This window comes from Callorhinchus milii, unplaced genomic scaffold (assembly GCF_018977255.1).
Source record: "Callorhinchus milii isolate IMCB2004 unplaced genomic scaffold, IMCB_Cmil_1.0 Scaffold2, whole genome shotgun sequence".
NCBI lineage: Eukaryota > Metazoa > Chordata > Chondrichthyes > Chimaeriformes > Callorhinchidae > Callorhinchus > Callorhinchus milii.
This window is the reverse complement of record NW_024704743.1, coordinates 114947059-114973381: the sequence shown is the minus strand read 5'-3', so window position 1 is coordinate 114973381 and position 26323 is coordinate 114947059. Positions and strand designations below refer to the sequence as shown.

The following is a 26323-nucleotide window of genomic DNA, read 5'->3' as shown; positions in this document are numbered from 1 at the left end:
ATCGTGGATTGAGTGACCAAATTATTATTATTTAAGGGTTTTTTACCCCGGAAGAGAAATCTGCCAATCGACTAACAACCGGGTTTCTACTTACTGTTAGGTAAACAGAGGCGTGTGGAGTAAGGAAACTTGCCCAACGATTGTTGAAGCACGTTTAAGTAATTGAGTGTTTACTGAATTTAATTTGGCTCTTTGCATCACAGAGTTCAATAAAATCTTCCAGATGTTTTCCCTCAAATTACGTTCCTAGCATCAATCTTACCAATTAAATGAAACTGGTGCAGAGGCAAGCAAGAGAAATAATTTATACTTGCCATAATATGAGGTGCTTGAAACTAACGTCATTTTTGAACTTGATTTTTAAGAATGTTTGGGGAGAAATTGCATTTGGTTGTAGAACTCTATTATGTACCATTTTAGATGATTTAAAATTTGACAAATTGGTTAATTTAGTCTTAAGTCTGTCTTTGGTAGTTCTTAAAATAAACTTCCACATGTATGCGGATGACACCCAACTCTACCTTTCCTCCTCTACCCTCAACTCCACGCCCACCGATGTCCTGACAGCTGCCTGTCCGACATCGAGTCCTGGACGAGAGACAACTTTCTTCAGCTCAATGTGCGAAAAACTGAGGCCCTCCTGATTGGCTCACGTCAGCGCCTCCGCACCTCAGGCGCTGACAGCATCAGCATCCAAGGCTGCACTCTCCACCTCTCAAAGCCATCAGGAACCTCGGTGTTCTGTTCAACCCTGAGCTGTCCTTTCTTCCTCATATCCGCGCCACAACTGGCACCGCCTTCCATCACCTCCGGAACATCGCCAGACTACGGCACTACCTCACCCCTCACGCTGCTGAAACACTGGTCCACGCCTTTATCACCTCAAGGCTGGACTATGGGAACTCTCTCCTCGTCGGCCTTCCCGGCACCTCCCTCCACAAGCTGCAGGTCATTCAGAACTCTGCAGCTCGTGTACTGTCCCGCACCAGGCTTCGGGACCACATCACTCCCACCCTCGCTCTCCTCCACTGGCTCCCCATCCCCCAGAGGATTGAATTCAAGATACTCATCCTCACCTACAAGGCCATTCACGGCCTTGCTCGCTCCGACCTACTATCCCCCTACTTACCTGCCCTCCGTTCCTCTGGCTCCGGTCTGCTCCACATCCCCCGCCCCAACCGCCCTACCATCAGTGGTCGGGCCTTCAGCCTCTCAGCCCCTAGGCTCTGGAACTCCATCCCCCAGTGCCTTCGCCTTGCTTCCTCCCTCTCCTCCTTCAAGGCCGGTCTCAAGACCTTTCTCTTTGACTGTGCCTTCAGCTCCCCTCTCGACTCTCTACCCCCTCCTCGCTCCTTCCCTCCCCTCACCCTGACCATTTCCCTCCTGCTCGGGTCCTGACCCAACTGTCCAGCGCCTTGGGACGTCCTCCCGACGTGAAAGGCGCTCTATAAATGGAATCTTATTGTTGTTGTTGTACTGAAAAGCATCTTCAAAATGAAGGCAAATAAAGTTAGAATTTGCCAAATTCTAGATGATCTAAAATGCTGTGTAAAAAGAGTAAATCTATACACAAGTGGAAGTGTTGGGAGTTTTTTCCACCTTTGGTACATTTGGTGCAACTGGTCAATGTCAGATGTAGTTTGATTTGTTAGAGAGTAAGAGTGTTTTTTTTTTTGCTGTCCGTTGCAGTTGTATGGAGTGCTGATCAAGCTTTTATGATGGACTTTCTTTGTACTGTGAAACTTTGGCTTCTTTGAACAGGGTTGTGTCCTGCCAAACTAATTTATCTTAGTGCTTGCAAAGAGATGATTCATCTTATTGGATTTGGTTGTGCTTGAATACATTCCAGTCATTAAAGGATAGTCTGCCAACCTTCTGTGCCGCAGCACAGTGAATGAAATAGTTTTTTTATCTCTGTACACTTACCGCTTTTATCACAGGTTCTTTGCATTCATTGTTTCAGCAAATACTGCAATTATTGGTGACTGTAAAGGAGAAGACATCTTGCACACCTCTTTCTTTTACGAAGAACTTTAATTGAAAGGGGTTTGGTTGTAAAAGACAAAACTGTTCTCCTTTCATACTGCACTTATAGCTGTAGCTGGGTGCACGTTTTGCACAGGGAAGGGTGGGAAAGAGAATTATGGGAGTAATGACCGTTGAAGATTGGTACGGCACGGAATTCTCTCCAAGGCACAGAATTCATTTGTCATCTCACGTTTTTTCTCGAAAAACTCATGTTGCTTTTCGTAAATTTGAGGGTTAGCCTTTTAATCATCCATTTTTGCCGCTGCAGTTTTCCTATTTTCTCCAGTGTGCGTAGTCATTGGCCATTGTTCAATATTTATTGTTGCTATTTTGGCAATAATCAGTTTGCAAATTTAATAATAATAATTTGATATAGCGCCTTATCACATCTGTAAGGCGTCTCAATGCACTTCACAGAATATACTGTAAAGTGAATTGACTGTATGTTTTATGGGCGAAAGCGGCAGCCAATTAATTGCGCACAGTGGTGTCCCATAAACGGTGTCCTTTGGTGGATTGAAGTGACCAATTTTTTAAAAAAATTATTTTTATTATGCCATCTGCATCAATATCTTCCATTTCTAAAACCAGATTTAAGCATCATTCAAAGTCCATTTGGATTTTAATGATGGTAGATGGTCATGAATTCTGCTTCTGGTGTCTCTTGATAAAACAAAATACTGGCGAAACCACTTCTGCCAAATACCTAATTGACAGTTAATATTTGGTAGACACCAGTCACCACCAACATTTTAACACTTAGAATGCCTCAGACTTCAAGTAAACATCAGTTTACTCTACTCATTTTGTTGGAAGAGCAAAATTCTGCATTAGTTACCCAGGCAAAAAAGAAATCCTAAGCATGGGAATAAAAAATCTACACAGATGAAGTTCGTCTCAAAATATTGCATCTTATTGAACAAGGACATGACCCATTCATCAGTTTGGTAAGTTTTCTTTTTGTAACTTCATCTCTAATGGTTCATATTACATAATAATTATTAGCTATATTGTATTGTAATTGTGTATACATGGAATGCATAGAAATGATGTATAATATAATTTTTGTATAATCTATGCAGTTGTTCTGACTCAGTCTGACTGCTTTTCAGTAATCTTTGCAAAATTTGATACCATTTTTGCTCTTGTGTATTTTTTTCATACTATGTTAGAAAATTATTTCCATAATTAAGCAACATATTGTTTCTGTTTCTCCACAGATGAATTTATTATCTTTCTCATGGGCTTCGAACACTGGCGATTTATCATGGCCTCAGAGGAAGCAATCTCAGAGGAGGAGGTTCTGCTCATTGTATGGAACATGGTATGGGACAAAAATGCTTAGAAACCCAAGTATTTAGAGGATCAAGGGAAGTCCATTAATTTCTCTATCATAGTTTCAAAGCATAATTCCAGGCTGTATGATAGAGATTAAATATCTGTCAGACATCAAGTCCTGTAGGAGTTCTTACTTCAGTAAAACGGAGGAAAGACTGATGCTCTCCTGCTTGGCTCCAGTCAGTGGTGACACCATCAAACAGCATGGTGTGTGCACTCCACCTTGTGGAGCTGGTGTGGAATCTTGGTGTTCTGTTGCCTCCAAACTGCACTGCAAACAACAACAACAACAACTTGCATTCATATACTCCCCCTTATGCAGGGTAGTTTCCTAGAGCGCTTATCTAGGCATCGGGTTCGACCCCCAATTATCCTTCCTCCCCCACATCCGGTTCCTCACCAGCACCATTTTCTTCCACCTCCGATGCATCGCCCATCTCTGCCAATATTTCTCTCTGAAAGCCGCTGAAACCCTGGTCCATGCCTTTGTCACCTCTCAGCTGGAATATTCAAATGCCCTTCTCGTCAGTCTCCCCTCCATTACCATCCATAAAATCCAGATCATTCAAAACTCTGCCGCCTGCATTCTCACCCGCACCAAACTCTGCTCCCCGATTACCCCAGTCGTTGCCAGACTGCTCTAGCTGCCTGTCCCAGAGAGGATCGACTTCAAGATCCTCACTCTTGTCTTCAAATCCCTCCACTCCTCTGCACCCCACTACTTCTCTGACCTCCTCTCTCCTCACCTACAGTGCCTGTTGCCTTCGCTCCACCGGGTCTGGCCTCCTCCTTGTCTCCTGAATCCTCCGCTCCACCATCGGCGGCTGTGCCGTCAGCCATTACGGCCTGAGGCTCTGGAATTCCCTTCCTCACTCCCTTCACCTCGCCCCTTCCCTTCCTATTTTCAGGTCTCGGCTGAAGACCTTTCTTTTTGACCGCGCCTTTGGTCGCCTTCCTCCCCCTCCCCCTGGCTCGGCCCCGGGATCCGTTACTGTGAAGCGCTCTGAGTGCACAACTAATCAATCCAAGTTGTTGTTGTTATCTGCAAACACCACATCCTTGTGTTTACTCGCTGAGCTTTCCCTCACCTCCATAACACTGCCTGCCTTTGCCACTACCTCTCCTATAGGACCACCAAGACCCTCATCCATACTTTCACATCCAGGCTTGACAATGCAAATTCCTTGCTTGCTGGGCTCCCTAGCTCTGCCCTACATTGGCTGCAGACTATTTAGAACTCTGCATCCCGTGTCCTCTGCCGGGCCATGTTCTGTGAGCTAACACCCCCATCCCCACCCGGTTGTGTTGGCTTTCTGTACCCCAAAAGTTTGAATTCAGTATCCTTGTTCTTGCCTTCAAAACCATCCATAGTTACACCCCACCTTACCTCTGTGACCTCCTTCAGGCCTGCTGACTCACCATTCCCTTTCCTCAGCAAACACTGGCCTGCTTCATGTCCCCCATTGTCGGCAAGCAGGCTTCCATCCATTCTGCCCCTGCTCTCTGGGACTCCATCCCAGAGTGCTTCTGACTTGCTCACCTCGTTTAAGGTCCATTTCAAGATGTATCTCTTTGACCACACTTTCGGTCATTACTCCCCTCTGCTTCAGATCCCCTTTAAGTTCCTACCTGCAGCTCCATTGTCCAGCCAGCCACGTTAAGCACTTTGAGATGTCTTCTCAATGTGAAAGAAACTAGAAAATGTAAACTGTATATTACTAGTTAACACCTGTGTATTTGTAGGCAAACTTTACCCACTTACCGCATGCAAGGGCTATAAGTTTTCACTGCTACATTTGTAAATAGTGATGTTGTGAACAGAGCTTGTTAAATCTGTATTGTTAGGTGTATTTGTTTTCACTTTATTCCTTTTTTGAGCAATAAAAATCTTGATGGTGAATGCTTTGCTTGCTTGTCTTTTTGATCATGATAGATTTCAGTCATGTGTTCAACATAAACTTGAACATGAACTTAATATTGACATTTAGTAAAAATTGAAGTGGTATTAAAGAGCTTCTGTGATCATCTCATCTATTTGACCCTCTTGTTTCCTAATGATCTTGTTTTTATGTGTACCATTTCATTTCATACCATGTTTATCATAAGCATGACTTTTGTACAAGCATATTGTTTAAAGATTATCTTTTGGTGTATTGGGAGAGAATACCTGTACTGATGCCCGCAGATGAATGCAAGAGTTGATGATGGCTTATCCTTGTAGTGATTTTTGTATTTTTATGTTTCGAATTTCGTGCCTTGTTATTTTTTTCTCATCTCCTGAAGGCATTTGACTCAATTTACTTCTACTGAAGTATGATTCCTAAGGTGCCAAGCATACTTTTGTGCCTCACCCAAGTGTCTGTTACTCGTGTGCCAGCCTTGCCTCTGAGAATGAGTGTCAGAGTGTCAGCAGGCTATTTGCCAGTGGTAGTGGTGGGGGGATTGTTGAAAGTCAAGTCTGATCATGTATCTGCTCAGTGTCCACAAACATGCAGGGATTCTGCTGATTTTTTTTTCCCCCCCCCCCCCCCCACCCCCCCATTAACATTGAAACATTGAGGCAATTGTGTCATTCCCACTGAAAGGTGATTGAGAAAAGTTAACTCAGGATTGAACCAGTCAGAAATTTATGTTTGAGAAAATTTATTTTTTCTATAGAGCAGATAATTCATTTATCGTTTCAAATGTGGAAGACTTGGGATTTGTCTACAATAGATTAAATTTGTCCTCTAATATGGATAAAATGATGGAAATTCAAGCAAATTAAGGTTTAATTTTGTCCATAAACTCGCTTTTCTATTTGATTTATAACAGGTGAGTTATGCTGAAAGGAGGGAGATTCCACCAGTATGCTAAATCATGGGTTCAAACTTTGCTATGTACATGACACTGTCGCAAATGGTTTATATCAACAAAATACGTAGGGACTGTTGATGCTACTTTGCATTATATTCAATTAAGAATTTTGATCATCGCAGCTGGTGGAAAAAAGAAATAAGCATCAGATCCTTTTAAAATGAAAATGATCATTCTTATTAGTTGCAGCTTTTGAATGGGGTGTGTTAATGAACTGATTTGCAAGTATCCTTTTTAAAAATTATAGTTCAAGAGAGTTAACATCAAAAGTTTGCAAAGGTTGGCTAACTGTTGTATGTATACACCTGTATAACATGTTACGTGTCTGGAATTGTCAGTTATTTAGATGGTTGTATTTGAACTCTTAGTATTAAAAAAAATCATAGGACATCTAAATTGTGACTTGATGGATGTGCTTATTTTCTTAATAAATCATTTTATTTTCATTAAATTGTGTGTATGGCAAATTTCTGTTAGTACAGTTAAAGAGAGAATTATATTAATTGAACAAAAAACAGTTTTGCTATTCAGTTTTGATAATTGTGAGATGAATTTAGCAATAGAAAGCTATTCCAAATAAAAATTCACCTTTGCTTTAGGAATATTTCTATCTCTGAAGGGTGCTGTCTAAGGCAATTGCTTTGTTAGATTATTCATATGGTGGATTTCAAGGAGTTTTAAGTCTCTTTACAAAAGCGCAGGAGCTCATAAACCTGTAAATAACAGAATCTATGTAAATAAGCCCAAAAGACTGCTCTTGTTTCCCTAACAAATGTGTTCCAGTTTAAGTTGTATCCAAGAGACAGCTTTAGTTTGCTGATGGTGAGATTCACTCTTCACTCATATTGAATAGACGGTAAACTTAGTATCATACTTCTAAGTCAGATTTCAATTATGTTATAGAAAGTCACTTAACCAATTGTATTTAAAGTATTAGGTATTTAAGTATTAGTATAATTCACAACATTCTCTTGGAGATCTTACTCAGGTGATATAAAAACAGTGTCATGAAATTCAGTTTTTAAACAAGGATTTAGCAAGAACTCAGATTTAATCCCTGTTCTAAATTGAATCACCTGAACTCAACTAAAGTGCCACTACCTGTTTTTTACAGTTTGTCTCAATGACTCGGACCTAGGAGGAGAAAAAAAAATCAGCCAGGGATCATTGTCCAATAACCTATACTAGAAACTGCAATACATGGACAATTGGTGAGGATGGGATGAGGCTTGTCTTTGATAGCCCCTGTATTGGAATAGACTCCACTCTTGATCTCATAAGAACAGTGAAAACTGGGACAATGTGCAGGAGGATGACTGTCACCCTTGGTGATGAAATCACATGAAATCACTCCACTGAAATGACAGGAAGTTGTTCAAATATTGAGCAATTCTGTCATCCAAGTGACTAACATTACAATCTTCTTGTTAGTGTAACATCTGCATTGGCCTCTGTGACTAAGTTGTCTTAAGTTGTGACAAGTATTTGGACTAAGGTTTTTTCCTTTCCAGAAATATTCAGACACAAACAGACAGAAGATCAGATGATTATCAAAGTTACTTACCAGATATTGGCAACTTCGTCCAGAAACCGAAGAATGAATACAGGTGAATAGCTGTTTTCAGCTATTGTTCCTTCTTGAGAATCAAACTATTATTTTCTTACCCTATAAAGAATCTCACAGGCATGCATGTTTTTAACACAAATGTCTTAATTAAACTCCTTTCATAATCGAATGAAAATGTATCATTCTGTGAGGTTCTGGGCCATACTCCTGTAGTGGTTCTTTAATAATTGAGGTTCCTCATGTTTGGATTCTTAACAAGCTTTCAACCTTGATATAGAATTTGACTACCGTCAAGAGGGGGAAAGAGGGTTGGCAGAAAGGAATTTGTGTCTCAGGCATTCAGATGAACTAACTGGTCCTCACCACTCCTCGTCGTGAGATGGCCTGTCCGTTCTTTGTTTTCATTATCAAAAGCATGGGGTCCCCAAGCCTTGGCTCTTGCCAACCTTCACCTAATACTTTCCAGACTTGGGTAAGCAGAATGCATACCCCCAGGGAGACAGTGCCCATTCCACTCCAACCAATCTATCTCTGGAATTTTCATGTGTAGCTGGGATGCATGAAATTCTCAGTTTGATTTGGATACGCTTAAGGATGGTGATGGGTTTCTGTATGTGTCAGACACTTGGCTGACCAAAAAAATTGCTGGAAGCATATCTATTGTCACACTGGAAAAAAGAATGTCATTGCCATTTTATTGAATTCTATTACCTAATTGATAATACTGTATTAAATCCTCCTCTTTTAGTTTGTTTAATTTGCTTTAGCTTGAAAAATATTGAAACCCATCTTGATCTGCAACCAATCCTGAGAGATCTAATGGTGTTTGATCATATCGAAACTTTTAGCAACAGCAATAAGCAAGGCAACCTGGTACTGGGTTATGTTGACAAATCAGTTGAGTTCAAACACCCAGAAGCCAGGCTCAAGTTGTGGCAATAGTATCTGTTCAGTGCTGCTTACTGTAGCAAAAAGCGGATATCCAGTCACTCAACAACAACAACAACTTGGATTTATATAGCGCCCTCCACGCTGGACGGCATCTCAGAGCGCTTCACAGTAACGGATCCCGGGGCCGAGCCACGGGAGGGGGAGGAAGGTGACCAAAGGCGCGGTCGAAAAGAAAGGTCTTTAGCTGAGACCTGAAAACAGGAAGGGAGGGAGCGAGGCGAAGGGAGTGAGGAAGGGAGTTCCAGAACCTCGGGGCATAGTGGCTGAAGGCACAGCCGCCAAGGGTGGAGCGAGCGGAGGACTCGGGGGACGAGGAGGAGGCCAGACCTGGAGGAACGAAGGCAACGGGTACTGTTTTGAGGAGAGAGGAGGTCAGAGAGGTAGGGGAGTGCAGAGGAGTGAATGTAATGGATAAGAAATTAATGAGATTGACCTGTTTTGCATGATGAGCTTTAAGGAGTGATTGGATAAGATAGCCTGATAAAGAGGCACATAAGGAATATAAGGTACTGAAAACTGTTAGAGAAATTAAAACACAAAACAATATTTTAGGTATGCCAAGGAAGCATGACAAGAACATGTAATTAACAGCTGGAATGAGTAACCAGGAATAGTGGTTAAGGATCATGGACTTGTTTAAAGAACAGCTGGATAGTTTATTAATTTGATGTTGTAATTTAGCGGTGGTACAACACCATCCCAAGCATAAGTAAATATTTCAGTTAATTAAGCAATTTACCATCCTCTAATGTAATTGAAATGTATTCCATTAGTGTGCTATTAAATCATAATGCAAATTTGTTCATCTCTGATCAACATTAATAATACAAGGGTTATTATTTAAAGAATAAAGCTGTCATGTTGGGGGAAAGGGATCTCTTGAAGCCCTGGAGCCCAGCTAGCAGTTAAACTTTAGAAATTCTTAACTATAATAAATACATTGCCATGATAAATTACCCTTATGTGCAGAAGGCTGATTCCTCCACTCTCCTCCTAACAAAGTTCTCAGGCAGGGTAATTGTTTTCTGTGTTGTGGCTTTGGCTGTGGTTTAGTGGCTTAATGAAATCTCTTGAGTAAAATTCATGATCGTTCTAACCAGGAATTGAAAGCAGGACCGGGCTTCAGGATGGACATCAGCATCGGAGGTGGGGAAGTGGGTCCTCTTGCATATCAGCATAACCCCTATTTGAATAATGAGATAATCCTCCCTGCTGTGCTAAGTAATAGCTTCATACTTTGTCAGGCTTTCACACTGAAAGCTTGGCCCACATATGGCCAGCAGCTGGGTGAAAATAATTAGGAATATGGATGTTCAGACCATCTTATAGACTCAACACCAGTACCCATGTAGCTATGGGTCAACAGGATTTCAGCATTTCCTGGTTCAAAGTGTGTTAGAAATTACAGAGTTGCTCGGGGCAAATTACTTTTTTGTTGAAAGGAAATGAGACCTTTCAGAGGAGGAGGATGACAACATTATTAGCAATAAAGAGGTTAGCATTTCAGGAATGGATGGAGCAAAATGTTGATTCAAAATTCATTGTATCGCTGCTGAAAAGCAGCCTCTGGTGGGGAATAAGCAAGGATACCATACCTGAACCAGGGAGATATTTCAGCTGGCCACACAGTATTCATAGAATCCCTGAAATTACTACGAGAAGGCCATTTGTCTTCATCAAGTCTAAGAGAGACTGCTGTGGAGAGAAATTTCACCTGGCTCTAGTCTTAAATTATTTGTTAGCATTTAAAAGTTGATAAAATTTGGCAGATTTAAGACTGAGTTTAAGAAATTGCCAAATTCTGCGTGATTTGAAAAGCTGTGAAAATAGTGTAAACCTAAACCTATTTCTCCTATTACCATGATCTAGGTTTTAAAGTGTTGAAAGAGAAATAGTATAAATATAAGCGTGATATCTGACACACTATTTGTATACTCGAAGTAAAGTACACCTCTGCTGTTGATTCCAATGGTGTGTGTGGTGCTTTGCCTATGCAATGCTGCACACGCTCCCTACAGGTAGCACACGTGCAACACCACAGAAGTGACATCTGTGCTGACCTGCTGATCAGGAGCTAATGACCAGCAGACATTTTTTGAAGTGCTTCATTGTGATTTGTGATTAATAATAATCCTTGCATTTGATATAGCGCCTTATCAAGTCTTCGAGACGTCTCAAAGCACTTCACAGAATACACTGTAAAGTGAATTTACTGTACATTTTTGGGCGAAACACAGCAGCCAATTGCCGACAGCAGTGTCCCGCAGACAGTCGTGGATTGAGTGACCAAATTATTATTTTTGAAGGGATTAATACCCCCGAAAAGCGATCCGCCAATCGACTAACAGCTGGGTTCCTACTTATTGCGAGGTAAACAGAGGCGTCTGGAGCAAGGAAACTTGCCTAACGTTTCGCCCTGCCGGAAATCGAACATAGGTCCTCTCGCTTGCGAGGCGAGTACTCTAATCACTAATGTACTTGATTGTAATTACCTGTGAGGTTTTTTGACATAAAACATTCAAAATTCAGATTTCAAACAAAAGAAAGGGCTCTCTTTGGTAAGTAATTAATTGGGCTGAAAATCTGTTGATTTTTGTAATTAAGGTAATATTATATTTAATAAGTATTCAGCAAAAACACTTGTATTGGTTTGGAAAATCTTGATCAGCCAGGAATCTGACATGTGCAAAACCATTTTCCAAGTTCATGTCTTAAGTTCCTTCTGTTTGTCAGGTCTTGAGTGTGCAGTCTTTCCTCTGAGCTAATACTCCTCCCGACCTCCATTCCCAAACACACATGCGTTTTCGTCAGGCGGTTCGGACCCCGAGGTGCCATTGGAGTATTGCTGCAATTCAAACAGCTGAAACCGTGTATGACGGTCTTCCTAGCTAGATAGTCCTAGCTAGATAGTTGGTACTATCTAGCTATTCCTTCCGAGTCGTTTGATGAGCAATACAATTGCACATAGTTTGTGTAAATGCATTGCCACTATCCTGACCCATCTAACATTGAAAGGTGACTCCACTAGAAGTATGAAGCTTCAATGGTAATTGCTTAGCCCTCCAACCAGTTGTGATATTGAACATTGTGTTTTTGTGAACGCACCTGCTATTTAATTGTGGAGTCCTGTAGCTCAGTGGTTAGAGCACTCGCTTTGCAAGCGAGAGACCTGAGTTCAATTCCAGGCAGGGCGAAACCTTGGGCAAGTTTCCTTACTCCACACGCCTAATAATAATCCCTCCAAAAAACAAAAAAAAACAATAATAAATTGGTCATTTTCAATCTACGACTGTTTGTGGGACATTGCTGTGCGCAATTGGCTGCCGCGTTCGCCCACAAATATACAGTCAATTCACTTTACAGTGTGTTCTGTGAAGCGCTTTGGGACGTCCTCCCGACGTGAAAAGCGCTATATCAAATGCAAGGATTATTATTATTATTATTATTATTATTAATTGTGGAGTCCTGTAGCTCAGTGGTTAGAGCACTCGCTTTGCAAGTGAGAGACCTGAGTTCAATTCCAGGCAGGGTGAAACCTTGGGCAAGTTTCCTTACTCCACACGCCTAATAATAATCCCTCCAAAACCAAAAACAATAATAAATTGGTCATTTTCAATCTACGAATGTTTATGGGACATTGCTGTGTGCAATTGGCTGCCTTGTTCGCCTACAAATATACAGTCAATTTACTTTACAATATGTTCTGTGAAGCGCTTTGGGACGTCCTCCCGATGTGAAAAGCGCTATATCAAATGCAAGGATTATTATTATTATTATGTTTTACAATTTACACTTAGCTAATTTCCCACCCTTTTATTGTAGAAATATCATCATGGTTGTGGGTTAATGGTTTGAGCTGTGATTGAAGTGATCTGAAAATGTAGATGTAGGCAGATTAATTTATCTTTTGTTGGAAGTTCTAAGATTTGGATACTTACATTATTGAAATAATGAAACCGCTTGCAAAATGCTGTGTGCATTACATTAAGTAAATATTGATTCTTAATCATTTATCTGTCTTATTGAACCTATTCAAACAGGGTCATTGAAAATGGATAAATTACTTATGTTAATCATTATCAGTTTACATTTTGTTTGAATTAAATTGGCTACTCCTACTCACAGACTGTATAGAGAGAGGAGAGAGCAAGAACCATTATTCATCGAAGAGGATAGAGAAGATCAAAGCAGAAGACCTGTCTCAGCAAAACCCAGGTAATTTCCAATAATATTGACTTTTCAGTGTGATATGGAACAAAGTCCACACTAGACACGTAACAGATTGCGGCTTAAGAAGAGGTAATTTGGCTCATCCAAGGGAGATGACTATAAATAAAATTGTTCACTGCATGTCTGGTTGATGCGTTCAACCCCAAAGATACACAGTATTTCCTGTGAAGCGCTTTGAGACGACCTCCTGTCATGAAAAGTAATCAAATGTAAGGATTATTATTATATTTAATCCTAATTATCAAATGGAAGCATTATTATATTTAACCCCAATTTATTGTTCTTTCCTCAAACTCTTTTTATATTCTTCCTCTTCAAATGCTTAGTGAGATCCTTTTAAATTGTTATGGTCTCAGTCTCACTATCCACTTGTGACAAGGATTCCATATTTTATTAACCCTTTGTGTGAAAATGTTTGTTCTAACCTCCCCTTTGTTCCTGCAGTTACAATCTTTTGCTTACACTCCCTGTTATTGATTTTGATTTTCCAAGCAGTGGGAATAATTCACTACCCCCTCAAAACTGTTCAGGGTTTAGAGCTCTCAACCTCCTTTTCAGTGGAAACTGACCCAATTTTGTGAACCCATCCGCTCACCTATAATAATAATATCCTTGTATTGGATGCAGCACCAGTTACATTAAACGTTACATTAAAGTCAATTTTACCTGGAGGATTGCGGCCAAGGATACCAGGATCCCTTCTCTTTTCCGATAGTGCCTCGCGATCTTCAATGTCTATCTGAACAGGCAGGCAGAGGACGTTGGTTCAAAGTTTTAACTGAAGGACAGCTCTTTGGACAATGCAGTGCTCCTGCAGTGCCAAATTGGAATGTCAGCCTAGCTTATGAGCTCAAAGTCGTATTGTGAACCCTCCCTTCAGGGGTAGAGGCAATAGTGCTACCTACTGAGCCTGGATGATAACCAGGATGATCATCCGCTGTGCCTTTTTTCCATGGTTCTTATTACATCTGATATATGGCAATAATGTGTTTACAGCTGATTGTAATCTATTATTATTTTATTGCTTCAAAAGACCTTCGATAAATGAGATCTATGACTCCAAAAGAGAGCGATCCAAATCTGCTACTGTCAGAGACGATGGCATATTTGGTACTGGATTATTGTTGGGTAAGCAAAACTGAACTTCTGTCGCATGCTATACCAGGATGATTTTTTTTTCAGGTTCCGCAGGATCTTTTGATGATATTGGTGCAAAAAAGACATTTTACATTTAGGTTCAATTTGAAACCTAAAGAGGGAGTTACTCTTTCCAAAATATATTTACATTGAGTTGAAATGCAAATGATATACATTAATTATTTTTTTAAATGAAAATGTTTTCAAAGTGGTAAATTATAACAAGATTTTAAAATAATATATATTTCATATAATATACTCATTTTGTAGTGATTAACTGTCTATGATATAGAATATCTTCCAACTATATATTCAGTATAGTTCACTGATGTTGGACGACCAGTAAATATTTGAAGGATCACCTTACTGTATGACTTATTCAGAAAGAATGATACAGACTAATGCAGTTATTATTTACTATTATGATCCTTAATGTTATTCCACATGGAAACTGGACATTTTTAATTGTAAGCAACAAGCCTTTCTGTGTAAATTGTGCAAAGGTTGAAAACATGTGTAAATCCATTTATAATAATAATGATAATCCTTGCATTTGATAGATCACCTTATCTTGTCGTGAGACGTCTCAAAACGCTTCACAGAATATAGCAGCAAATTACATTTGTATAGCGTCTTTCACGTCAGGAGAACGTCCCAAGGTGCTGGACCATCAGGTATCCACACCAAAGCTGGTGGTTGGGATCAGGAGAGGTCGAGGGCGGGGAGGGTAGGGGTAGGAGGGTGACTGAAGAGGAGGGTCTTGAAACAGGTCTTGAAGGAGGCAAGGGAGGGGGCGAGGCAGAGGGACGTGGGTAGGATTTCCAGAGGTTGGGAGCAGAGAGGCTGAAGGCCCGCCAGCCAATGGTAGGGTGAGCAAGGCGAGGGGAAGGAATGAGGCTGTGGAGGGCTTTGAAAGTGAGGACCAGGATCTTGAACTATATCCTCTGTGTGATGGGAAGCCAGTGGAGCCAGGCAAGGATGGGTGTGATAGGGTCACGGAGCCTAGTGCGGAAGAGGACCCGGGCTGCAGAGTTCTGGATGATCTGCAGCCTGTGAAGGGGCGAGTTGGGGAGGCCGACAAGCAGGGAGTTTGCGTAGTTGAGCCTGGTTGTAATGAATGCATGGATGAGGTTCTCGGCAGCCTGTGTAGTATAGTGACTGTGTGTTTGTGGGCGAAATGTGGTAGCCAATTGCACAAACAGTGTCCCACAGACAGTTGTGGATTGAGTGACCACGTTCTTTGGGGAGAGATTATTACCCCGGAAAGCAAGCCGCCAATCGACTAATAAGTGGGTTCCCACTTTACTGCTAGGTTAAGCAGAGGACCAAATGATTCATTAATAATGTTCACTAATAAAGTTAATCTTAGATTTCCATTTCCATCTGCTCCATAAACAAGAGCTAATAAATAAGTGCTCGTAGAACATTTTTATCTTCTTTTTGCAAGCTTTTCAGTAACTCCAATGAACATTCACTGTTTTAATTGTGGGTCTGTATGAAAGCAAGGCTGCTTTATTCAAGCAAAGATAATTAAAGGGATAGTGAATTCAGTAAATGGCCTATTGTCAAAAATGTTACGAAGTGATATATCTCTAAACTTCTTCTCATTGAAATGGTTGAAAAAGACTAATTGATAAAATGAGAGCATACGTGTTGCCTCTCACAAGAAATCCTTGTGCATCAATAGTTTGGGTGTGGGTGAGGGTTATGTACATGGTTTCCCTTCAGATAAGACATTTCATATTCTGATTTGCATTTTCTTGGATGAGGTACTGTTTTACTTTGCTGTTTTCCTAATAAACACTTCTTCAATCCCAAACTCTAAAGTTCAGTATTGCTACTAATTTCTCTCTCTCTCTCTCGCTCTCTCTCTCTCACAAATGTTTCCTTACGAATATTTCCAGCCTGAATATTAACTTTAATATGTTTAAACCTTAGTTTTTTCTTCCATTCCTTTCCTGTAGGTTTTCGTGTCTTGTGTGAGCCTGCTAATAATTTGTCATTTGGTTCATAGGTCAAAGCATCTATATGTTTAATTTATACAGATATTTGAAGAAATGTATATTTTGGTAGAAATGGAGTCAGGAAAAGCACAATGACTAGTTATTTCTGTCAATTTCTTAGGGAATGGCGAAAGAGAAAGTGCCCATAGAAGAAGAAGAGAGAAATACAGACAGGAATTATTAGAACAAATATCCGAACAACAGAAAAACAGGAAACGGTAATTATATTTGGATGTAAAGTATTTGATAGAGTTCATGTTTAAAACACAACACAAATACCAATGAATATATTGCTATTGATGTCATTAAAATACATTTTAATTATTAAAAGTATGTGCTGTTTTAATTTATCTTAAGATTTTCCACATGATTTTGATTTTTCCTGTAAGCTGCTCCATCTGAACTGTGCTTGTATTAAAACTGGAATGTATTAAAATTTCACACTTGGAATGCTGAATAGAGTTCTTGTCACTGTGACATGAAGGGCTGTCTAGACCTTAGAGGCAGTATAGAGGAGAGCAACATGGCTAATCCATTGTGTTGGACAGATGAGCTGTAAGGATAACAAACATCTATATAAGCAAGGAAATTCAGAGCAATAATTTCAGATATGTTAAGGCAGTAGGACTTGAGAGATTAAGAGGAATTTTAGGACCGACACGTTTAAGTATTTTCTGAGAGTAATTGGGAGACTAAATATGAGGTGGGAAATAAAGAAAAACAAGCTTTGATTGGTTAGCAATTTCTTGTTTTTCTTCCATAGAGAAAAGGATTTAGAGCTCAACGTTGCTGCATCGGGGGCTGTAGATCCAGAGAAGGAAGTAAGCAATATGTAACTTTTTGTGTGCATTTTTAAACAAAGCTTCACCTTTGCAGCTTTATCATTTATATATCATGAATAGTTTTCTAGTATCTGAAATCTAGCTGTACTAGAAATATAACAATCTACTTGGCATTTGCTATGGCACTTCAAAGTCAGTTTTCCTCTTACATGTATCTTAACATTTTTATTGCTAATACCATTATGCTCATTGCCTTTCAGATCAGGGAAGCTGAGACAATGAGAATAAAATATAAGTCCTGTGGTATTACTGCAATGGTTCTTTAACATTTTCTCCGAGGTGACATGCCTGGCAGTCTTGTTAGACCTGAACCAGGTGGATCCACAGCACACCACTTTTGATGACAGACCAGTCAGCCTGGCTCATCAGCAGGATGTGCATGGGCAGAGCATTCACTGGGGGAAGAGATTATTCCCATTCAGTTCCTGTTAATCCTACAAACCAAAACACTAATGGGTAGGGTTTTCTTAGCTAGACAAGCAACATGAAGCCTGCCAGACAGTGCTCTCGAAGCCAAGCTTTGTGGTTTTAGCTGGTTAAAATACAGCAATACCCTAACAGACAATCTGGGGTCTCCTAGCCTTGGCTCTTGACTGCTTAATTCTTGCTGAATTACACTCCTTTCCAGACACAGTAAAAATTTCCATGTGAAAGTAGCATGCGTGTGTGGATCTCTGATTTGGATACACTTACGCATGGTGATGGGTTTACGCATTTATTGCACACCTCACTGAAAATACTAATTGTTAGTGCTGACTTGAGACTCCAGTGTGGGTGCCAGTAACTTTCAGCTGTACAAATAGAAACTTTGTTATTACTTATTTCAGAAATAATTCAAAATGGAACAAATTCTAATTTGTGGTTCTGCCTTACAGCCAGATCGTATAAGACAGTTTGGTGCTGTAACTAGACATCACGATATTCGCAGACGAGATGTCTTATATGATCCAGGTGAAGGTCCACCCGCTGGTCTACCTTCAAGTGGTGCAAGGTCTTTTGGTGAAGAGAGAGAACCACCAGAACATCCCAGAGTGGCTTTCCATAATCCTGCAATTGATAATGGAGGCCCGAGTGGTCTCCACAATGGAATGTGGAATTCTCTTGGGACTATAATGACTCCTAGGTAATTAAACTGTGTGGGATGTTCTCTCGTCGTAAAAGGTGCTATACAGATATAATTTTGTTGTTGGCGGTATTTCAATTTCAGCTTTCTATTTAAACTGTGATCCAATATGGGTACATTTAACAAAAGAGATCATTTTACAATTGGTTAAGTATGTTTAATGAATAGATAAGCAAATTATTTTAAATTTCAAATAAATGACTTGGAAAATTGGAAGAAACAAAATCACAAAATGTGTTTTTCTCAACAAATGTATTTTATATATTTCTTGCACATGAATTGAATCAAATTATGTTATGAGTGCATGGAAAGATTATGACATCTTATTTTCCCATGAAATGCAAACAACATAGGTTTAATTTTATGGTTGATTGTTAGATTGTTGCAAAGTAATTTAGTGCTTTTGATCAACATTTTACAGAACCTATTTATTATTTCTGCCAAAGCCCCAGTGCCTCAGAGTGAATATTCTCCAAAGCTAATGTTCATATCAGAAAATAAAATTGTCAAATTGTAGTCATAAAGGTTCCACCCCTAAGTGAGATGCTTTTCATTGGATGGTTAACTTTTCCAATCTAGAAAAGGAGTGCTTATGAATAATCTGGAATTCAGTGCTACCTCAGAAACTGATTTTTGTAAGATAATAAAAAATTACTTGCCGTTCACATATTCTATTGTTTTTTGAGAAAAGCGAACACATTGTTCAAACTTTTTTTAAACTAGGATTTCCTGAAGTGTTTTATACTAGATTAGAAATTTAAAAAAATACTATTTTTATGCCATTCTTAAACCTTGCTGCAAAGTATACAGAACATTTTATTGGACTTTGCACTTTGTGAATTAAAGTCAAGCTGAACTGGGATGAACTGTTTCATATCTCGTTCCAGAAATGTAAAATTGGTGTACATTTTCTTAGGAAGGTCAAACACCTGCAATAAAGGACAGCACTTATTTGTTTAACAAAATTAATAGAGATTCCATGTAGGTGGTACTGTAGCATGAACAAAAAAAGTGTGTTTTTAGAAGGGCAATTGAATTGCATTGCTGTTGTATCTTCTTGCTTACTCATCTATGACGGGTTCAGTAAAATGAATTATGAATCTAGAATTACGGGATTTGTTTTGAAAAACTTGCAGAATCATTCAAATAACTTCAAGTATCATCTCAACTTGTAAAATGTTCATATTTTTATCTTAGGCTTGCAGCTATGCCTCCCCCTCCACCGCCTATGCTGGCACAACATTACCAAACACCTTATGATAATGCTTATTACTATTATGGTGCTAGAAATCCTTTGGATCCGAATTTGGCATACTGTAAGTATTGAATACTTTGGCTCAGCAGTGAATTTCTCTATCTGTACCTAACCTCAGAACCTTCAGTCTGGTTCTTAATCCAATATTTATCCTGACATTGTTCCCGATAGCTAAAGGCTAAAGTCTTTTAAAAAATTTTGCATTTGCACATAAATTTTCACATAAATAAAAGAAAATCTCAGAATGACTGAGGCGAGCACCAGAAGAAGATGACAGTGCTCCCGAAATCGGAGTTGAGGTTGGTTGGAGCAGTTAGAGGCAAAAAATGGAAAGACCATCGTAGAATGTGAGAGGAAAGTTAGAATATTTGATGTTCAGGTGTTATATTTTTTCACCTCCAATGTTGAACTGAACAGATTGTTTTCCTGTCCTGGTTAGATGCTCCTGGAGTCATGGGAGTTCAGCCTTTGTCCTTCGTCAGCCCACCCAATGGACTGCCGGTACAGCCCTATCAGCAAATGCCAGCACAGCCTTATCAACAAACATCCTCCAGGGACAATCCTTTGTAAGATTTTTTTAATCATTTGTTATATCTGTGATCAGTTAAAATGTTATATTAACAGGTGATACAGTTGTTGAAACCCACTCAGCTGTACCACAGAATGATGGGATTTAAATTTATACCCGTCATATAGATGGAAGCCATTTCAACAACAGCAGGTTGCATTTATATAGCGCCTTTTCCATTGGGAGGATGTCCCAAGGTGCTGAACAGTGAAGAGTTTGCATCAGAGCTGGGAGTTGGAGTCAAGAGGGGTGGACGGCAAGGGGGATGGAGATGGGAGGATGACCGAAGGCATGGTCATAGAGGAAGGTCTTGAGATGGGCCTTGAAGGAGGCAAGGGAGTGGGTGGGGCAGAGGGGCTCTGGGTTGGAGTTCCAGAGGGTGGGGACAGAAAAGCTGAAGGCTTGACTGTTGATGGATCATTGCCCGCCGAGCGGAGAAAGTGAACAGGTTGGTAATGTTTTAGTAAGTTGCAGAGGTAGGGAGGAGCAATACCGTGGAGAGCTTTAAAAATGAGGTCGATGATCTTAAATATGACCCCCTCTGGGGGAAGGAAAGGCCAGTGAAACCGGGCGAGGATGGGGGTGATCGCCTCATGGAGTTTGGTACGGGAGAGGGCACGAGCTACAGAGTCCTGAATAATCTACAGCTTGTGCATGGAAGAGTCGGGAACTCCAGCAAGCAGGGTATTAGCATAGTTAAGCAAGCACTTGATTTCCCTGAGGTGTTTTTTGCACATTTGCAAGCACCTGGTTTCAGAAAGGCTTTGATAGATATCTGGGACCAATTTAGCTTTCCATTTTCTTGATTGGGATTGATGCAGTAACTTGAGAAGAATAAGAGAATGGGAGGGAAACAGGATATACAGTAAAATAGCAAATATAGCAAAAAAAGAGACTTCTTGCAGTGTTTTTGAAATTTTAATTAGTTTGATTCTGTACTACAAATTGTTTTGTTGAGCCAACACAGTTATTTGATTTCATGTTATGAAAAATGCTTCTGTGTCTTGTCATCCAGCAATTCCTGGTAGCAGATCAAGCATTACTTGTCTGCATTTGTTTTCCAGCATGACAAGTGTACCAAATTCCACTGTGGCAAATCGAGCAGTTGGATTTCTGCCGGAACAAACATCAACTCGCTCAAAAGAAAATGTACAAAGTTATCAGAACTATCTGAAACAGCAGGTGAACCTAAATTAAGAATTGTCTTCAAGTAGAAGTCCTTCAGTACTCCGTTATTGCTTGGAATTGCTGTTTTAGTCATCAACAATTGTATTCTACACAAATAAAATTAAGCAGTTTTGCGCCAGTTGTAAATTAAGCTTTCCGCAATAAATTTAAACTCCAGTCCCTTTTGTGTATAGAAAATGTATTGCATTATATCAAGCGCATGTGTGTGTTTTTTAAATATGTATAAAATCTATAATTGATGTAAAATTTTACTTCCTTTGCTTTAAAGAGTAAATTAACGTTTTGTTTTTTTCTGTTTAGTTTGCTTACTCATACAAAAACTAATTGTTGCTAATGATTGATTGTTGTACAGATGCAAGATAGGGAGGATCGGAAGAGAAGAGAAAAGGAAGAAACGGAGAAATGTGATGCAAGACTCGAGCAAGAGATGAGGATTTACAATCCTTGGGGAAGAGGAGGGGGAGGTGCCCCTCTCCGAGACACTGAAGGAAATCTGCTGAGTAGGTTCAAACTTTTTATAAAATTATAAAATTGTGATTTTAAAGTGTGATGCATGCTGATAAGCCAATTGGCTTTTTGGATACATGCACATTAATGTTGCCAGTCACTTGATTGGTCATGTCATGATGGCCTAATTTGAGAAACGCTGCTTATAGGTGATGGGTATATTTGTAGATTTTATTTCTCTACTGTAGCAAGGTACATTAAAGCATAGTGGAACCCCATTATAATGTTGGTTTGCTAATAGTGTGACGTCGAGTGTAGGCTCTGACATTTACAGCACTTGCCAAAATACAAAAAGCAGGCAGAAATCCAATCTGCTCCCATCACTTTTCAATCTACGACTGTTTGTGGGACATTGCTGTGCGCAATTGGCTGCCGCGTTCGCCCACAAATATACAGTCAATTCACTTTACAGTCTATTCTGTGAAGCGCTTTGGGACGTCCTCTCGACGTGAAAAGCGCTATATCAAATGCAAGGATTATTATTATTATTATTATATTCATTGGTGGGTTTTGTGCTCGTCAATTTAAGGTTGTGCATCCATTCTCAACATTAAATAGTTCGAGGTGAGTTATAGCATGTATTACATGCTTGGTAAAACTACCTGTATTTTGTCCCAAACTTAGAAAAGCACCTTCTTCTGCACTAATGTATATATTTTTTTGTTTCCTAATCTATTCCAGATTTGGCACTAACACAACATTGTCTTTTCAGCTTTTGGCCGATCTTGCCTGTGTTTTTTCTGCTCGGCTTCTCTAGCAGACATTGGCTCTTGCTGGAGTGCAGTTCCATGGGTACTGGCAACCTTTGGGTACCTCACCTAACTTATATGTGAGCTGTTCTTAAAATGTGAGAGTAGATAGTGATTGTTGTAAGCTATTCGATCCTGATGGGCATCAGAGCCAAGCCTTGTCCTTACCAGAGGTTTGAAATGCCTTCTAGACTAATTCCTGAGACCCCTTCTTAAAATTTTATATTGTGTGGAAATTTGGAAAATTCTTATTGATTTTTGGTTCGGAAGCCAGTTTTCTGTTCTTAAAATGTCTAAATGCAGCTCATATTCCCTATGAGTGGGTGAATTCTGCTTCACAATGATAGAAAGAGCAAACATCGAAGGATAAAAAAAGCACATTCCTATGAATGCTTGGCCCCCATAAGCCAGTTATCCCAGTGGTAATTTTTCTGACACCGCTTGCTTAACCCCGAAAAAGGTAGAAAGATTGTGAATTATGTAAATTGGATTACCTACCAATAAGGTCATTACACTTTACACTAATTTCTTGTGAAGCACTTTGAGATATTTTGACATTACAGACACTACACCAAGTGCAAGTAATTTTAATATGAATAATATTTTGTCCATTAGCTGATTTGAAGAAAATGCATCAACAAAATGAAGGTGCTTACAGGGACTATCCTCAACAAGATGCCAGAGCTTTAGCCAAACGTGATGAAAACCTTGAGGCCTCGCAAAACAAAAATCAAGGTACATAAAGTATGTAAAGACAAAGCTAATTTAGTGCATTCATATAACATGTTTTCATTCACTACCTATCAATTTCTAGAATTGTTTGCAATTCAAAAGCTTGAGATATCACATGGTTTTAATTGGGTGCATTCATTCTGGAATCGTCTTACATTCAGTCTTAATTTGGAAACAGTTTTTCTGCAGTTCCTTTTTGGTTATTGTGGAAAACTGGCTTCCAAATTAGGGCCGAATTTAAGAATTTACCAAAATACTGAATAATCTTAACGTTTAAGGAGACTGATTTTGTAGCTAAACCCATGAGAAATAAGTGGGTTAAGCTTCTCCGCCCACTGGCAGTCAAAAGTCTGCAGATGTCTGTCATTGCCCTCAATGGCAATATCGTTTTTGCTCCTTTCAATTCATTTCCCTTTGCTGAAGCTGTTGATTCATGCTGGAATACAATTCCATGGTTGCCAGGTACAGTCATACCCTGTTATACCCCACGTCTGTTTACAGTGAGTTTGTACTGTGAGCCCCCCCCACCCCCCAGTATATTGAAGGTGTAATACACATTTGGCTTCTGTGTTGGCCGGCATTTTGCACGTGGAACCATGGAAACCACTGGAAACTCTTTCCAGAGTGGTTGCTACTGACTGGACTAGCTGGCTCTTTGCACGCTGTTGCAGTCAGCACCAAAAACTGGAAGTGACCTCAGTGGTGACCTGATGACGTGGAAGCGCTGATGGGTGGCCATTTTTGTCATCTGATCAGTTATAATATGGCCTCTGATTTTATGGACTTAGCCCATTATAATAGATCTGACACTACTTCCTGCACCTGATTATAACGTCTTATTTTTAAACCTTATGAAGTTGAACTGAATTAAGCCCTTTTCACTGTTTTCTTCCTAGGCTGTGCTCTGGGAAACGTATCACATTTTCCCCAAGGGAATATGTTAAATGATGGACAATCAGAAAAGCAATTTCGTGAACAAGAAAAATACAAAGATTTTCTACGTTTACAAGTAAATTCAGATCTGAAAAATTTATGTAGTTTAACCATTTTGTTACATTTCTTTTCATACTTTCAAATTTTAGTTACTTTATTGTTCTTTATTACATGGGCTGTTGGATATTCAATATTTGGTACATAGGATATGGGCGGGTTATAAGTATCAAAGGCCTGAATTTTCAAGTGGCATAGCCTTAAAATCAGTGTCTTAAATTTTAACAAAGTTCTAAATTTTGGAATCTTCATAAATCTTCCTTATTTGAAAGCTGTTTTGCAGTTCTCAAAAAAAAGTCAGCCTCAAATTGACACGGAATTGAAGAATTTTCCAAAATTCTCTATGATTTTGAATTTTGATACAACTTTTATACCTTAATGGTATTGAAGGTACAAGTGTTTAGAATTTCAAACCCTTGGAATTTTTCACAAAAAAGCTGAGTGTTTGTTTCATATTGGAAACAATTAGCATGATGGAGATTTTTTTTCCTTCTTGTTCAACATATCTGGTAATATACTTGGCTATGTGCAAACACTTTCCTTTTTAGTGTACATAACTGCTGCATGTCATTATATATTAAAGACATTTCCTTTTGGAAAGACAACATTGTAATCCAGTATTGCTGGGACTGGTATTATGCAAATAATAATTGCAGTGCATTTTCAACACATTGACAATTGAGGAATTTCCATTCAATCACTCGATACCTGTTGTTAAAAGATAATGGTATTTCCAAGGAGTAATATGTTTTAAGTAAAAAATCTTTGATCTAGTTGTTGATGTTGATTTTAGATTGAAGAAAAACGACGTAAAGTAGAAGAAGAGCGTGAAAAAAGGAAGCTGGAAGAGCTGCAAGAAGAGAAACGCCTAGCTGAACAGAGAGCGTGTATTGCAAAAGAACTTGAAGAAGAGCAAGAAAAGAAAAGACGTAAAGAAGAAGAGGTAATGTTCTCCTTTTACATCAGGATATGATTTGACTCTGGCACATTTGTTTAGTTGGCACGAGAATGTTTCTCATCACTTTGTTTGAAATGACTCACTAGTCCCTGAATCTTCTTTGTTTCAATGGTTTGTTAAATCGAGGGCATTCTCCTAATTTATTTTCCTCAAATATTGTATTACTTATTTTAGAATTTATGCACTTGCCATTAGCAGTTTATAATAGTAATAATCATTCTTGCTTTTGATATATTATTATTATATACAGTAGTGCATTGTCACATTATGACAATCTTAAAGAGCTTCACCAGATTTTACTGTAGAGAGTAGTGACTATTCGGATGTCCTCCCGACTTGAAAGGCGCTATACAAATGTAATTTTGTTGTGTATTTCTGGGTGAAATACAGGAGCCAATTTGTGCACCGCAGTGTTCCACAAACAGCCTTGAAGGGAATCGTCAATTTTATTTGGGGGATTGTTGGCCAGGAAACCTGGAGAAATTCCCTTCTCGTTTTCCATTAGAGCCATGGGATCTTCAACATCCATCTGGCAAACGGTTTCTTGGTTTTAACATCTTATCTGGAGGACAACACTTTGACCATGCAGCACTCCTGCAGCATTGCACTGCTTAAGACTAGTTGGCCTAGAATATGAGCCCAAATTTCCAATTTGCAGCTTGAAACCACAATCTCTGTGTACTACTATCAACTGTGCCAGGCAGATGCACAGGAAAAAAAAATGTATTGAGTAAATCACATTGAGAATTTATGTTAAAGTTTTATAAAAGAAGAGCTATTAGGTAGCTTGGAGTATAAACAGGACTTGTTTAACCCTTCAGCTTGTGTGTAAATAATTGTTTGCACAATTAACCCAAGAAGGGAACTAACTGGGTGTTACACTGTTTATAGCACAAAAATGCTAAAATTTGCTTTGCTCATTCAGACTGCAACAATTTTGTGGGAAATGTAAATAGAACTCTTTAACTATCCTGTTGGTGACATTATCACTGTGGAAAAAACAGCAAACTGGTTGAGAAGGAAAATGTAAAGGTGAGTCAGCTGGAGCTCGTGACAATTAAAAGACAATGGGTGCAGATCAATTGATAATCGACTGGACTGTCCAGGAATTTTGAAAAGATAGTTTTTAATGAGGTGGTAGCCTAGTCAGTAATGTTTAATCTGTAATCAATATTAACATGTTGTACTTGCACTTTGTGTATAAATCACCTGAATCTGACCAATGTCATTAGAGTCATAGAACTATATAAATCTACAGAAAGGGACCATTCAGCTTAACTTGTTTGTGCTGAGCAATCCAT

General features: G+C 39.3%; 1 protein-coding gene across 5 annotated transcripts in view; it reads left to right on the top strand.

Annotated features, from left to right (window-relative positions):
• The window catches only part of LOC103174456 (centrosome and spindle pole-associated protein 1), a 46862-nt gene that overhangs the window by 12811 nt on the left and 7728 nt on the right, over window positions 1-26323 (top strand). For 4 of the 5 annotated variants that reach the window (XM_042332101.1, XM_042332100.1, XM_042332098.1 and 1 more), the window contains 13 exons: window positions 7734-7829; window positions 12866-12955; window positions 14004-14098; window positions 16232-16328; window positions 16874-16931; window positions 17828-18075; window positions 19273-19391; window positions 19770-19896; window positions 20963-21080; window positions 21439-21586; window positions 22958-23077; window positions 23971-24083; window positions 24858-25007. In XM_042332101.1, the coding sequence (XP_042188035.1) occupies window positions 7734-7829; window positions 12866-12955; window positions 14004-14098; window positions 16232-16328; window positions 16874-16931; window positions 17828-18075; window positions 19273-19391; window positions 19770-19896; window positions 20963-21080; window positions 21439-21586; window positions 22958-23077; window positions 23971-24083; window positions 24858-25007 (1579 nt within the window). The remainder of the gene's footprint in view (window positions 1-7733; window positions 7830-12865; window positions 12956-14003; window positions 14099-16231; window positions 16329-16873; window positions 16932-17827; window positions 18076-19272; window positions 19392-19769; window positions 19897-20962; window positions 21081-21438; window positions 21587-22957; window positions 23078-23970; window positions 24084-24857; window positions 25008-26323) is intronic. The other variant, XM_042332099.1, reaches the window with a different exon arrangement.